The sequence below is a fragment of the Pelecanus crispus genome, chromosome 1, assembly GCF_030463565.1.
Source record: "Pelecanus crispus isolate bPelCri1 chromosome 1, bPelCri1.pri, whole genome shotgun sequence".
NCBI lineage: Eukaryota > Metazoa > Chordata > Aves > Pelecaniformes > Pelecanidae > Pelecanus > Pelecanus crispus.
The window spans coordinates 208,563,489-208,578,574 of NC_134643.1; the positions used below are offsets into that span (position 1 = coordinate 208,563,489).

Here is a 15,086-nt window from a genome sequence, read left to right on the forward strand (position 1 = left end):
GCCGCGGGGCGAGCGGCTGCCCCGGCCCCAGCCCCGGCAGCGGGGCGGTCCCCGCCCGGCCCGCCCGCCCCGCCGGGCCGCGCTCCCTCTGGAGGGTGTTGCCCAAGCGCGGCGGGGCGGGGCGGTGCGGGGCGGCCGCGGCTCCGGCTGCCGCCGTCCAGAGGGGAGCGCGTCCCGCGGGTGCCGGCGTGCGCCGTCCCGGGGCTCGGCCATGCTGGTGTCGCGCCAGGCTCCGAGGGGGTCAGCGCGGCCCGCCTGCCTCCGCCCGCCAGCCCGAAAATAAGCAAAGCCATGACCGCAGCGCCCCAGGGGCCAGATCTCGGTTTTTTGAACGAGGAGGAAGCCAGGGCGATTTTTCAGGTGCTGCAGAGGGACTCGGAGCTCCGGCGGGCGGAGAAGGACCGAGTCAGGTACAGGCTTAACCCCGCCGTGGCTGCCCCGCGGACCCGCCCGGGGGTGCAAGCGCGGAGGCGGGCAGCGGGGCTGGCGGCGGGCAGCGGAGGGCGCCGGGCCGCAGCCGGGCGGCGCGGGGTGGCGGCGGAGCCCGCCGCTGCTTCGCCCGGCTGAGCCGAGCGGGAGAAGGGCGGGCGGGCGGGCGGCTGCGGGCCGCCCCGCGGGAAGGGGGTGCGCCGGCCTGGGGGCAGCGGCGCTGGGCGGGCGGGGGGGCCGGGCTCGCTGGGCGGGAGGCGGCGGTGCTGCCGGGCGCCGGGGGAGAGGCAGCGCCGGCTGCTGCGGGGCCGCCCGGCCCGGGCATCTGCGGCATCGGGACGTTTGGGAAACGCGTGTTGTGACAGAGACGGCTCTGAGTCACGGCTGCTGCGCCCCGTGGCTCCGCGCCTTCCCCGAGGAGGAGGAGGAGGAGGAGGAGGAGGAGGGGGCCGCTGCTGCCTGTCACCGCCTCGCTGGCGGGGGGTGCCGGCTGAACACCGGTGCCCGGGGGGACAGCGGTGGCGGGGGAGGGCTGCGGGACCTTGCAGGGAAACGTCGCGGCTCCCGGAGCCGATCCTGGCAGCTCTTGGAAGCCAAGCCAGGCGCTCGCCTGCCTGAGCGGTTGTTCACAAGACCCTGCCAAGTGACTTAGCTGAATTCCCTCCGCATTCAGGTGCGCAAGTCGCAACATCTTACGTGAGCCGCGTGAAGAAATAGAACAGCCTCGACCTTGTGTCTAGCTGGTATCTCGCCTGTGCGCAATCACTGAAGCTGTTTGTGTTGATAGTGAAAGTAAAAGTCAAGGAATTAATAAAAATTATGCAGCCAAATGAGCCGTTTGTTATTAAAGGTTATCATTTCTTCCTCCAGATGAGACTTGAGATACCTTGTGGGCAGTTTGGGAGTGGAAGGCAGCGTCCTCTCAGAGTCACAAGTGGGCACATTACTTTTCACAAGTAATGCTTTGATGTAAGATGTAGAAGGAACGTTAATGAGTAACATTTCTGGCAAGTGGATATTTGTACTGTGTATTTTTTTATTTCAGTCAAGTGGATTTTATGATGGGCGTGGTTGAACATTATATGTCAGCACTGACGACTTGCATCCAGAACTTGGCTTAGTGTTCTGCAGCATGTGAACCCAGACTGGGTTAAGTTGGGCAGTTGCTTTCTTCCATGATTTGGCATTACCTTTCTTCAATTAATTTCTGTTGCATGTGTCCTATTACAACTCAAAAAAAAAGGAAAGTTTTGCAGGATGTGGAGAATTACATGGCTGGATAGTTGTAAGTTTAAAAGTCCAGGTAAGACTTTAAAACTGGTGCAAATGCAGTGAGGCTTGCAATGCTGTAGAGAGGCTTGTGAAGCAGTAGCCTGCTCTTGCACCCAGGGCTTTCACCTGCCCCCAAATGTGTATTTGTTTCTCTGTCTGTATACTTACAACTTTGTCGAGAGAAAGTGGTCTCTCTTTATGCAAAAGCTGTCAAAATAAACGTGGTACAAGAGGACATTGCTGGTGATGCTTTACTGAGATGGAATCTACTTTATATCTCAGTTCAAGAGGCATTCCGAAGTTGAGCAGAAGATAGATGAAGTGTTTATGATCAAGGCACCATACTGAAATCTAGGTTAAATGCTGGATCTGTCAAAGGCTTTGTATGTGTCCTTGGGCAAATTTCTTAATCTCTCCTGGGCCTAATAAAAGTACTCTATTTCTCACTCCACTTGTCTACCTGGTCTCATTTAGACTGTAAGCTCTTCAGGCCAGGGGACTCCCATTAGGAGCAGACGGGTTCCAGGCTGTGTAGTGTTGCCCTGTACTGCTATAATCTAAGTAGTAACAGTGATAACCCTGGAGGGCCAAATCCTGCAGTTCTTATATGACCACAATGAGCTTCAGAGGCTCTAAACAAAATTGCATTCACTCCTCTTGGTCCCATTTGCCTGCCTCCTTGGCTCTATGTCATTCTTACTACGATTATTCTGATAATTACCTTTGTACACATTTTTTTCAGTTCAAAGGTTTTAAAATAATGCCTGAGCACTGTGGCAGCCCACTCCTGGGATGCTTTTAAAGTGTGATTTTGAAGGTATTTGATTTGTGCCATCAATCAAATGAGGCATATAGGAAGTACTGTGGAACGGAGGGGGCAGTTTCATCAATGCTACTTTTTTGCATGATGTCACTGAAGTGAGTTGTCCCCTAGACTGCTCTTGAGCATGGTTTTGGAAAGAGCTAATTGGAGCTTGGCAGGGCCAGGGAACAAGTCAGTAATAACCAGTGGGCTCACCGGTCAAGTTTGCTCAGTGACCATCTTTATTTACAGTATAGTGACCATCTTTGTTTACAGTATAGCATGTCCCTGTATAGATCAACCTGGAGTGGATTGACAGAGGGAATGACGTGTTTGCTGGCAGACCACAAGTCAGGTTGTAATGCCTGCGCTGATCTTGCGCGTGCTGTTTGATGTCATATGTGCAAGCACATAGCTGTCCGAAATCTCTTAAAAGAGCAATGAAAATTTGAAATCCATTCCCAGATACAACTCTGGAATAAAAAAAGCAGGAATGGGCTTTTTCTCATTTTACAAGCTGCATTTGTTATATAAGCAAATGTTAACACCTGTTAGTTTTGAAAGACAAAATCAGAAATAAAATCAAAAGATGAATCCCGACATCCTGCATGGCTTACCTCATCTAACAAATGACAGCCATGGTTCAGGGGAGCTGATTTTCATGTGAACACAAATGTATTGCAGTGCAGCATGAAATACTGACCAGTTCCTCCTCAAGTGCATTGAGCTCTCAGCTAAGTAACCATCAGGCCTCCAGAAGAATATTTTTTTTCCTTTTCATACTGCTTACTTACACTGGAAACTTGATAGAACCACTGGATCTCTCTTCACCCAGACAGCCCACGCCTTCATGAAATTAAATGCATATTGGGGGCATTCTTTGGGGAAAGGCTAGTTGCTTTATACAGCCCTTCTCCACCTCCCTTTCTCTTTCTCTGTGTAGCCCTCGTGTAGAGTGGGAATGTGTGACCTTTGTGGACACCTGTGCAGGTTTGTGTAGCTGTGGGCCCCACTTCGTGCTGTCCCTCCGGATGCCCCAGCACATCCTCCAGGTACCACCAGCCCTTTCTCAGCTCCCTTGGCAGGCTTCAGACCTCTGTGCCTGGCTTGGAAGACCTCTCAAGTTTTGCTTTTCCTTTTGTGCAGGAATGAACTGTGTGACCTGGACCCTCAGTTGTTCTTGCTACTGACAGGGAGCTGAGCTCCTGACATGCCCTGGGCTGCGGGTTCCCAGGACTGCATTTTTTTGCTTGTTTTCTCCTTTCCAGTGCCCTCTCGTGGCTCCTCTCAGCAGTACCTTTCGCTAGCAACAGCAAACCAATTGTACCGACTCCTCCCACGAAACAGGGTAACAGAAGCAGCGACAATCAGCTTTGGTATAACTCACATGACTGTTCACTGCCACATACACTGAAAATAATATAGAAACCTAATAATTAGTAATCACGTATTTAATAATTTAAAAGAAAAAATACACATTAGTTTTGGACTTGGGTGGTGTTCATCAAATCCAGTCTCATTCATAATACCAACTTGGAGAAAACCTCATTTATTGTAAGTGTTAGCATGGGAGAAAAAATGAAATATAGGGTCTGTATATCAGCATACATGCGTTGTTCCGTAATAATAATTGCAATGTTAAGACAGAAGTCCAACTCAGTCACAAAATGCTATTTTAGTAGGCCTGGTTAATGCAACCAATGATTTTGCAGATGCTTGTGGAAGAATGTTCCTTCTCCCAAATATTTCAATATCACAGTTAGATGCCCAGGAGGAGACAGGGAGGAATCCAGCATGTTCAGAGGACGGTAGCTTGTTCAGGGGACGGTAGCATGTTCAGACGGCTCCCCAACAATTCAGTTTCCATAAGGACACAGTGAATGCTTGCTGTAGGCACAGTTACTAATACCACAGGTCAGTTTTCCATATGTAATGAAATAGGCCTGGAAATCATGACATAAAAACATTCCAGGTCTTGTTCGACTTCTGGTTTCAAGGCTTCAGGGTGCACCCGGCTCATCTTCTCAAGCTTTGTTGTGCAGCTGCTGGGGACAGAAATTAAAAAAGAATTGGCAGCTGATGTTTGCATGCAGAGCCCCAGGTCCCAAAGGCTTAAGAAACCTGTAGGTGATTCTCTTTTCTGTCCTTTCTCCAAGAAGCCGATGGACAAGGTGACAAGTGAGGTTGGCTGCTTCCAGTCTCCTCAGGACAGCACTTTAGAGCCTGGCAGGTAGCAGAGGGACTGGCAATCCCAGTAGGAAGGCTCAGCAGCAACAGGGCAAGAAGCTAGGGGATAGAGGTGGAGCTGCTGCCTTTTATCTCTGAGGCAGCTCCTCCCTCTGCAGAGTGCAGAGAGGCGGACAGTGCCCAAGCAGGTACCTTTCCAGTCAGCTTTGGGGCTCTGATGCCTCAGACTGTCTGAGCACTGGGTGCAGAGATGCACCTCCACCGCTGAAACAGCACCAGGGCCCAGAGAAAGCAGCTGAGGCGAGAGGAGCCAGGAGACATGGAGCCACCTACTTAAAAGAGGCAGCAGGTAAGGGGTTGTGGCATGGGAACAGGTAGCTGGTACATTTGCAGGTTGTCCAAAAAATGAACAGTTGGGAGATACAGCAGAAGAGCTACGGATAAATAGAGAATGTATTTAAAAGGGCAGAAGAGCTCTGAATTCTTTAATTATTAACTTTTATTTAGGAGATTTGTCTGTTTTATATAATGCCCCTCTTATGATTATATGCAATAGCCTTGTACTGGTTTAGTTTATTAATCCTTGAGAAAAAGGGAAATACTGTTATCTTAACTTTCAGATGAGACACTGAAAATAACTGAGAGACTGAGCCACTGAACAGGGAAATGAGCCTACCTCCCTGAATAGCAGTTTACCGGCTAGATCATGTTTTGAGAAGTAACTATGCCTGTATTGTGTGAGGAATATTTTCTTTTTCAGTGGGAAGAATGGAAAAAAAAATTAATTATCAGCTCCAGAACATATCTTGGGCATCAGCCACTGTTTATGAATAGGAACTGAAAAAAAGAGGAAAGGAAAATGAGCTTTTGGGAGAGAGGAGCACTCATTCCCTTTGCTTTATTTTGTTTTGCTTATTTCCAGGTTGGCTTGTGCTTTTTTTTTATTTTGTAGATTTATTCTCACAGATCTATGACAATGAGAATAGATAGTTTTGATTTTATCCTCAAATGTAAAGATGGAAAGCAAACAAAATTAATTGAGAGGTACACTCAGCACCACTCACTGCTCCTCTCTTGGTGACCCATTAACAAGATACAATTCTTGTGGGAAAGATTAATCCCCTCCTTACTTTGTTCTAGACAGTCTCTACCACAAATCATTTGGATGTAATTATTTGTTACAGGAAAAAAGCTGTTCTTACTGCCTTACAGCAGATAGTTTACTGAGTTCCTCATTTGTTGCAAATAATTCCTTACTGTATTCTCTTGACTGACATTTGCTCTCACAGGTCTGGCAATAGAAGATGGGAATAAAATGCTGTGTAAGGAATGTATTTTTTCACCTTTTTCCATACTCATAACCTTGGAAGGCATTCGTTGCAGAGGTGCAGCCATACTCAGCACCCTCTTGGTGCTTCTTTTGTCTTGCTTACTGTTTGAGGGGTCTGACATTGCAGCCTTTATTTTAGCTTATTTGCAGAGGTAGTCCTGTTGACCCTCTCGCAGCCTCTTGGAGACCAAGAATAACTTCTTGGGTGTTAGAGATCTAGATTAGGGGCCCAACTCCTTACTATTTGAAATCATTTTTAGAATCAACCCCCAAATACCGATAAGCTGGATGGGCCAGGAGAGCAGGATACCAGGACAGCACCGCTTGGGTATATTGTTGTTCCAGTGGAGCTCCCTCCCTGAACAAACCATTAATAAAGAAATTCTTTCATAAGAGATACTCCGCCCGGGATGTTTCAGGGCACAAATGCTCTGTTGTGTCTTGTTTGTGGAGGAGATACTATTATTATTTACTGCTGATACTGCACCACTGGCGTGTTTAGTGGTTTGTAAACACTTAGGAAAACAGGTCCTTGAAGCCCTGAAGTACTAATATGCTAAAGAAGATGTAAATAGAAGCAAAAATGGCAGGGAAAACCGTGATTTATAAACCTTTACTCAGTTTGGTAAACAATTACTGTCCTAAATAATCCCACTTTGGGACTCCCCTTGTTCGAGTGGGGGTACTGTAACCAAAGGCAATTACTTCAGTTGCACATCAAGTTTTTTCCTCATCCCTGTTTTTTAATAATCCTATCTTGTGGTGGGGCCTGGAGTCAAGGACTGGGGCTTCACGTGAGCTGAGGAAGAGCAGGTGGTAACAGCTGGGAGCAGGTGGGCGCAGTGTGTTCCATTTTCTGTTTCGCCTTTAGCCCCGTGCATCTGGACTAACTAAACCGAAGTCTATGGTGTAACTCCAGTTTTACATCTGCAGACCAGGGTCTGGACCGGCATTGCTGCCAGGTCTTTGATCTTGCCTTTTCATAGTAAACTTACTTTCAGTGTTAACGAAAGGTCAATCCTTTCCTCCAAAGCTTTGCACTTTGTGTTTGAGAGCAGGGTGTTTTCTACAGCATGCGGGGGGGAGCAGAAGGAGACCCAGGAGCACCTTTGTGGTGTGTTATGTTTGGAAGAGCCTATCTGGTAGTGCGTCGAGTGTATTTCTTCTTTCTTCACGTTATTGGGGCCACGGGGGCTCCCCACGGGGCTGGCAGGGCAGGGCCTCGCCGCCGGGGCCTGTCCCGCCATCCCACCACCCCAGCGAGAGCCGGGGGCATCCCCAGCCGATGGCCGTGGTGGCAGCGCGGCAGGGCCGAGGCCAGGCCCTGGGGTTGAGTCAGGGTCAGGATCAGGCCTGGTGGGGGTAACCCGGTCCACCACAGCCCACTGATCACGGTGCAGGGCCGTGGCGACAATGCAGGGCCAAGGTCAAGCCATGAAGCCATGTCAGGGTCAGGCCTGGCAATGGTGATCAGGGTCAGCCATGGCCCTGTGATGGCTGGGCAGGCCAGGGCTGGGGTGGCTGGGCTGAGGCCAAGCTGGGGCGTCAGGCCATGGGTCGAGGCCCAGATGAGCATGGCAGTGGCCGTGCACAGGCACAGCTGGGGATGTGTCTGGGGATGTGTCTGGGGCTGTAGCTGGGGCAGGGCCCAGTGGGACAGCCTCCATTTAAAAGCAGCTCCCAGGGGAAGGAGGGGTGGCCCTTGCTGAGGCTTCTGGCTGTCTTCATGACAGCTTTCTCCAAGGCCACCAACTCTGCTCTTTCCAAGCTGGCTCTGGGCCCAGGTGGCCAAACCCACAGGAGCGGGAAGGACACACTCAAGGCATTTTCACCCGTGCTCATTCAAACACAGGCCTTGTGCCAGGGTTCAAACTATTGTTTGCATTTTCAAGTGACAAAATACTGTAAAAATGAAAATCATAATGACCATTATTATCTAGCCCACTTTCTGATGTCACTAGGGCTGCCAAGAAGAAGATACTTGTTGAAACTGATGAGATTTAAGCCAAGTCTTACTGTTAAGCCCATGGGTAGACATTTTCTAAGTCCAAGCTTAATGGTGAAAGTAGAATTAATGGGGCTTTGTCTATATGGATAAATTGACCTGGCTTCAAGTATAAATAGGTCGGGTGCAGCAGTACAAGCTAGCATTAACTACTGAATAGACAGTCAGTATGAGGAGTTATTCTGGAACAGCTAATGCAGAGTAGTCCGATTTTGTTAGTTTTTCTATGGAGTTGTGACCCAGTTGAGGACTTGTGCACCTTGTAGGAAGCCTGTGCACTTCCCGCGTTTGACCTTTCCAATAGTAATTTTTCTGTGTTCTTAAAACCCTCTGTCTCCTCCATAATTCAAGTGCAGAAGTCAAAATGATAATTGACATTAGTGGGAATTGGAAATGGCCATCATGTAGAAGACGACAGCTTCCCATACTAAGCAAGCAAAGAGTCATGGAGGTGCATGGACAAATGTCTGAAATGCATCAGCAAAGTATAGTCACTCTCACTTTAGCTCAGCTTTCTTATATATGTCTATTAAAATTTGTTTGTAATGCCAGTGGCATGTGCAGTAGAGTCACTGGGCTTCTGGAAGGTAATGCCGGTGATGTGTAACGCACACTGACTGTCATCGCTGTAAGGAAAGGAAATAATATCAGTCTGCAGTGAGCAGCCTTGGAAGGACCCCAGAAATGTTTTCAGGTGCTGTCAGCTTCTACGCACTGTCTATGTCCCAAGACCTTCAAGTCCTTGCACATATTTCAGAAATATTAAATGGGTTATGCCAGGAAGTTGAAAAAGTGTTGCACAGGAACACGTCTGATTCATGTTCAGAGCAGCTGGGTATCTCCCCTGGTACTGACACAGCTGTGCTCCAGTGGCATTTTCAGGTTACGTGTATCTTGTAATCCAGTCAAAGACTGCAGCACATGCTTTCTGTGGTGAAGACCAAGGTGCTGGGGTTTGGCTGGGTTTGGTCCCTGCAGTACTTGAGATTCCTGGGTCCGTCTAGACATGCAGCACTTGCACCTCCTGTAGATGTAGCTCTTGGAGAGACCTAGCTGACAGCTGAGAGCAAAGCTTGTTGGGCTGTATGTCAAGACTTCAGCTGACCTTCATTGGTTTGTATCAGATACTGTTTTGACAGCATTGGAAAAATGTTGCATGCACCCATCTCCTTTTCTTCTTTAAAATCTAGTTTTTGTCAGTGGTTTACATATACTGAATTTAATCATCCTTTAAAATCTTTTTGCTCTCTGAATCTGCTTTTCAAATTGAGTGGAGTTTGGCCCAATGGAGTTTTTACCTTTGGGCACAGAGACCCCATTTTCTTCTGTGTTCCATAACTTTAACACAGGACTATATAGACTAAGGACTGACCTCAGTTCAGCCTTTCCTGTACTTGTTTTAAATTGAAAAATTACTTAATTCCCTAGAGCTGTCAGTCTGAAAAGTTTCACAACTTACAGACTTCATGTGAGAAATGCATTAAAGCAAGTAGGGAGAAACTGGGAATTTTTCCCGACGATTTGTGCATCTAAATGTTCACATGAAGTGTATTTCTAATCCTTCTTTGCAGCTAGATTATTATTTTAACACTGTTAAACGTAACAAGCTGTATTTAAATGCCTGCATTTTAAACTACCAGAAACTATGTTCTTTTTATCAGTGTTACCTCAAAAATAAATAGGTTTATGTATGGGTGCCATCCTAACTGTGACCAAAACACATCAAAACCACAAAACAAAAGCTAAGAGTAAATGATGAAAAGTGCAGTCTGTTTGCACTTTATTGCATATAAATTACACACAGTTTAATTTGTGGTTGGAGTAATCAAGGAACAGCAATACTTCTGCTTGCCGTATCTGTGGATTTCTAGATACAGGGGCCTGAGTGCAGAGAACTGCAGTCAAGCAAAGCTGCAGCAGTGTAGCTGGGGGGCTCTGCAGTCTGCTTCTTTCTGCATTATAGACTTGCATGTTCTTAAATGTATATCTATTTAAAATTATATACATATAAATATTATAAAGTTTTATTACACTATATTTCTACTTCCAATGGAGTTGTGATAAATTATGAGATTCTAAGCTGCTATGACAGAGGATCTGTGTAAGTATATATTATATACATGTATATAAGCATTGTATTTCCAGATGAAGAACATCCACTGTGTCAACTTTTAGAGCTTACATTCATTCTTATGACTGCTTTCCTTAATTTAAAGCAATGTAAATGAGGCTTCTGTAGTGTTATAGTAACACATAAACTGTGTGTAGGTACACTCTGACCTTCTGTCTTACTTCTGTTGACCAGAATCTTGCTTCAGTTCTGTGTGAGACTCTGCACAATTACCTGAGTTTGCAAAGGTGTATTTTGAGAGCCCTAGGCTTCAGGCTTAGCTCTGCACAAACAAATGCCTAAGCCCGTCTGGAGCCTCTCAATTTTAGAGCTCTGTCCAGACCCATGGGCTATCATACACAAACATACTTGCAGAGATGAGATGTTGGTCTTCTTTTGAAAACAATTCCCCTCATTCAGAGTTCTCACCTGACCTGTGTCTGTTTTCTTGTTTTTCCCCTTATATTGTTATCTAGGAAAGGTTTTGCATAAAGTAAGTCATACAATCACATGAGGAATAGCATCTGCATTGTATGTCTTTGTAAGGTGGCTAAATTTATAATATATGGCTGAGCTGGAACTTGCTTGCATAGATGGCTGTCTCTTTGCATGCTATCAATATTTATAAAAGGTCACACAATCAACTAGCAGCTCTACCCTGGAAGAATAAATATCTCTGCTGTTAATCATTAGCTTCAGATGTATTGGGAGACCTAAGAAGACTTGATCCCCAGGCTTCCAACCCATCATGTGGCACACACACAGTATACATCTATATTTACATGTAAGGTTTCTGGGACAGAAATTCAGGAGCCCAAAACTTGCTCCTGTCATGCAATGGTTTTGGATTCAGACTACATCTATCCCTGCAAATAAATCAGAATCTTTTTTGGATTATATCCATTGCACCTGTTAGCATGTGTTAATGCTCATGGAAATTCCTATTAATGAAGTCATCTCATTAAAGATATTAATTACTACTATTCAGAAGCTATGTGACACACTTTAAAAATGATAGGTAGCCTTCCTTTCTATTGCATCATGGATTTGTTTTGTTATTACCACATCATATTGGTAGGTAGCTTGTGAGTATTGACAGCATAATAAAGTAACACCCTTTTTTTTTGACCTGTTATTTGCAGCCTGTGCAGAGAGATTGTAAATCATCTGTAAAATACTCTCAGAGTGGAGCTTTCTCCTGTTTCACACTCACTGTAGAGGAAATGGTAGAGAGTCAGCCTGAGCCGGAGAGGCACCAACAGTTGTGACATTACTAGTGGTATTTCACCTCATTCACTCTTGTTGACCAGCTGCCCAAAGGACTAAAAGCTTTCATATTCTAAGTATGTATAAACTCATTTAAAAGATACATACTTACAGCCTTTTCTGTTTGTTCCAGCAGGGCTGAAATGTTTTCACTGTAAACCCAGGGTAGCTGCTAAAGAAATAGTTTCATGTTAAAAGTAATGTTTTGAGGCATTGTTACAGCTTGAGATGGGTGATTAATCACCCTCAGCTCCCATGACCTCAGTTTGCAATGCTCTGTGCTTTAAAAACTTATCTTTATGAACACAGTCATTGAGCTCCTGATTTCCGAGCTTTAACTGAGAACTTCTGATTGCTGAGCTGCCAGAGTAGAGAGGAGTTATGTGGTCAGCATGAGAACAAACCTCGTCCTGGCCCTTACAACATTTCCTAGTTTTCTGTTTCAAAGGAAAGTGTCAGTCCATCTGTTGCCCAGGGGAACAGACAGAAGCTTCACGGGGAAATGGAGTGTTGGACTCGGTGAAGGAAAACAGCAGATAGAGTAAGTTGTCTGCAGTATATTCATTTCATAGTTTAATATGAGAAGTTAATGCTTTGAGAAAAAACAGAGGTAACTTTTAGCCACTGTACAGAGTTAGAGTTGTAGACACAAAAGACGTTGTGAGTTACAGAGTGGAAAGAAGTATTCAATGCACAGTGGGGGTCCGATGAGAATGTTTCTGTATGCCAATAGTCTCGCTGTCTTTGTGGACTGAGTGTCATGGATGTACACATTGCCACCGTATTAGGCTATCTCAAAGCAGGTGATCAGTTTTATTTTAAAAGAGTAAATCTGCAGAATAAAGGTAGTGCAATACTGCCTGGTTTTTTTGTTTTTGTCTCATGGGTGTTCTGGCATCTAGATGGTATGTGATGCTGCTGATTATTCCTTCGCTCTAAGAGTTCGGAAGCTTTGTGAAGTGTCCAAAGAATTTTACAAATATAAGTATCATCATTAATTAAAGAAAGTCACCAGGTCAGATTTTGTGATTTTTCTACTTTTTAATTAAAAAGAAGAGAGGTGGATATGGAAGGATTTTTCCCATAATCAGACAAAGTGGAACTTCTGTAAGGGCAGAAAAGATGTTCTGCCTTTTAACTTGCATGTTCCCTGCCTGTATCCCTGACACACACAGCAGGACTTATTGTATGAATCTGATGTCTATTGTCAGTAAAGTGTTCTGGGGTCAAAATGACACTTACTGTTGGCAGCTATCTGCTTAAGTAGCCCTGCTTGCTGCTTGAAAGGGTACTACAGGGTGGGTATCAAAATCATGTGCAAAAGTGGTATCTTTGTGTTTAAAGTACTTCTGCCTATTAAATGTACAGTCTGGGAGGAAAAACTAGAGAAGATTAATTCCCTTTTCACTTTCTCCCCACTTCTATCTCCTGGTTTTGCACATTTCCGGAAACTAAGTATTCAGGGATAATTGTGAGCTGGCAACTTGATGCGCCCATCGAAGTGGGATTGAAAACATATTCCGTACAGTTCAGTGCTGGGCTCTGAAATGTTTCCCCTGTCCTTCAGGTGAACCGTTCTTGGCACTTCCAGTTACTCCTTTCCACCCAGGGGTGTCACCACTAGGTGACTCTCCAGCAGCCTGACCTGATGCCTGGTCAGGACAGTGAAAGTCCTTCCATTACATTTATTGGTATTTGGGTCATGGTCAGAAAGAAACACCACCAACACACTTTCTGGTCTTCCTTGTTGTGGCACATCCTCTTTGCCCATACACATCTTTAGTTTTATTGGTCACATACTCAGACAAATACGTCTTCTGAAGGCAACTTAGTGAGTTAATGGGCATTTTAAAATCAATATATAATAACAAAAATGACAGCAGCAGTAATAATAATGAAAAGGATGAAGGCTTAGAAAGCTAGTATTTTGGGGGAAGAGAAAATTAAATCTGAGTCATTGATTAGCAACAACCTAGCAGGTTAGAGTCAAGCATTATTGCCAACACAGCGGTTTTTTCATCAAAATAGAGGAGGCCTTGATTCTTCAGAATTACTGCAGAAATGCTTAATTTTACAAATATGAAAGCCAAAGAAATAATAAGTGCATTTTCAGTTAGATCTTTTTACAGTCTTGCAGCATGTGGAACCAAAACATGGGATTCAGTTTTCCTCTCTGATTCACCTACTTCTGCATAATGTTTTACATGTAATAATGAAGCTGACTTGGTTTATTGACATTAGCCAAACAGAAAACAGTAAGAAAGAAAAATAAACAAAAGATTGCTTTAATGTGAGTAAAAATATACCAGCTCCTAAGAATAAAGACTGCCTTAGAAAATAGACCTATTGTGTGTCTGACATGCTAGGAAAGAGTATCTTGGCTCTGCTTATCGTTATTTTTCTTCCTGGTAGGATTAACCTGCCACAGGAGCTTCTTTGGCACCTTGGAAACCAGAATGTTGTTGTTATTGCTATTGTATCTTTATATGAAATGGTGGATAATAATATTTTTCAAGTTACTTCAGCCGTGGTAGTCTTTGCTGCTGTCAGTAATACTTCTTTTCCCCTTTTCTTTCAAATAAGATGACAACTTGAAAGTATGTCTTTAAATTATTTTTATAAAATTAAAAGGAACTATAAGTAAGAAAATATTTTGCATATGCATTTTAGAGCTACCTGTGGCTGTGATAACAGAGAGAGTTTTCTAGGAAATTAACTGGCCATAGAAATTATAGAGATGCGCAGTTCACCAGTGTGGTATAATGTATAAAGCAGTGGGAAGGTGTAAGTGGAAGCAAAAAAAATTAGGAAAGAACTGGTTCTTCAGGCACTATTTTTTAACATCTCTAGCCTTTTCTCACTGCCAAAGTAAGGAATATAAACAGAGTAAAGACTTCAGCTTGTTTTAGGTACCTGTTTTTGCAAATTTTCTGCCTTGCTGTAGTTTTTATCTAATGTTTTTGGCACTGTTTTTATCTGCAATCCTTTCAGCCTTGTCTTCTCAGACACTGAGAGCTTTGATCCAATGAGCAAATACTGGCCTGCTTATCCTTCACCCAGTGCAATTCCTCATGCTCGGTGGTTGCTGTGTATCTGACTCTCGTGGTGAGAGTCCTCTGGGGCCAAATTCTGCTTCTGCTGAAATCAGTAGGACTTTGGCAAAAGTGGGATTGAGCCCTCTGTCCCCTGCAAACAGCAGAGGTGTCCCCAGACGTCCTGTTTGGCAACCCAGTTTCTACTGCCTTACACATCTGTCTTCTGCTTTATATTCAGGATGAAGATGGTAGAGAAAATACCTTTCCTCTTACAGTAGCAACTAAAGCTCCTTATTATCCTAACAGGAAGTGGCAGGGGGAAGATACAGCTCTATTCACAATATTTATGATAACCCACATGAAAGTCTAGTACATACAAACATTTAGGTTAACTTTTCCCTGGAGATGTCTGTGTAAGAAATACTGGGACATCCTTGTGCCAATAAGGAAGAGATGTTTTTAAAAGCAGTGCCGAGGAATTACTCCTGAGTGATTCATTAGTTTAGATGCTGTGGAGGATAATATATGGGAAAAGGTAATGAGGTGTAGCTTGTGAGGTCATTTGGGATTGCTGCCTGCTCCGGTCTCCTGTAAGTTATCCTGGGAATGGAGTCGCCTTTAATCCTGCAGCAGCTTACAGGTACTTTTCC

General features: G+C 44.9%; 1 protein-coding gene across 1 annotated transcript in view; it reads left to right on the top strand.

Annotated features, from left to right (window-relative positions):
- The first annotated feature begins 291 nt into the window (after positions 1–291).
- EXPH5 (exophilin 5) overlaps positions 292–15,086 on the top strand; it is a 33,070-nt gene continuing 18,275 nt past the window's right edge. The window contains exon 1 of the mRNA XM_075726104.1: positions 292–410. Coding sequence (XP_075582219.1) covers positions 292–410 — 119 coding nt within the window. The remainder of the gene's footprint in view (positions 411–15,086) is intronic.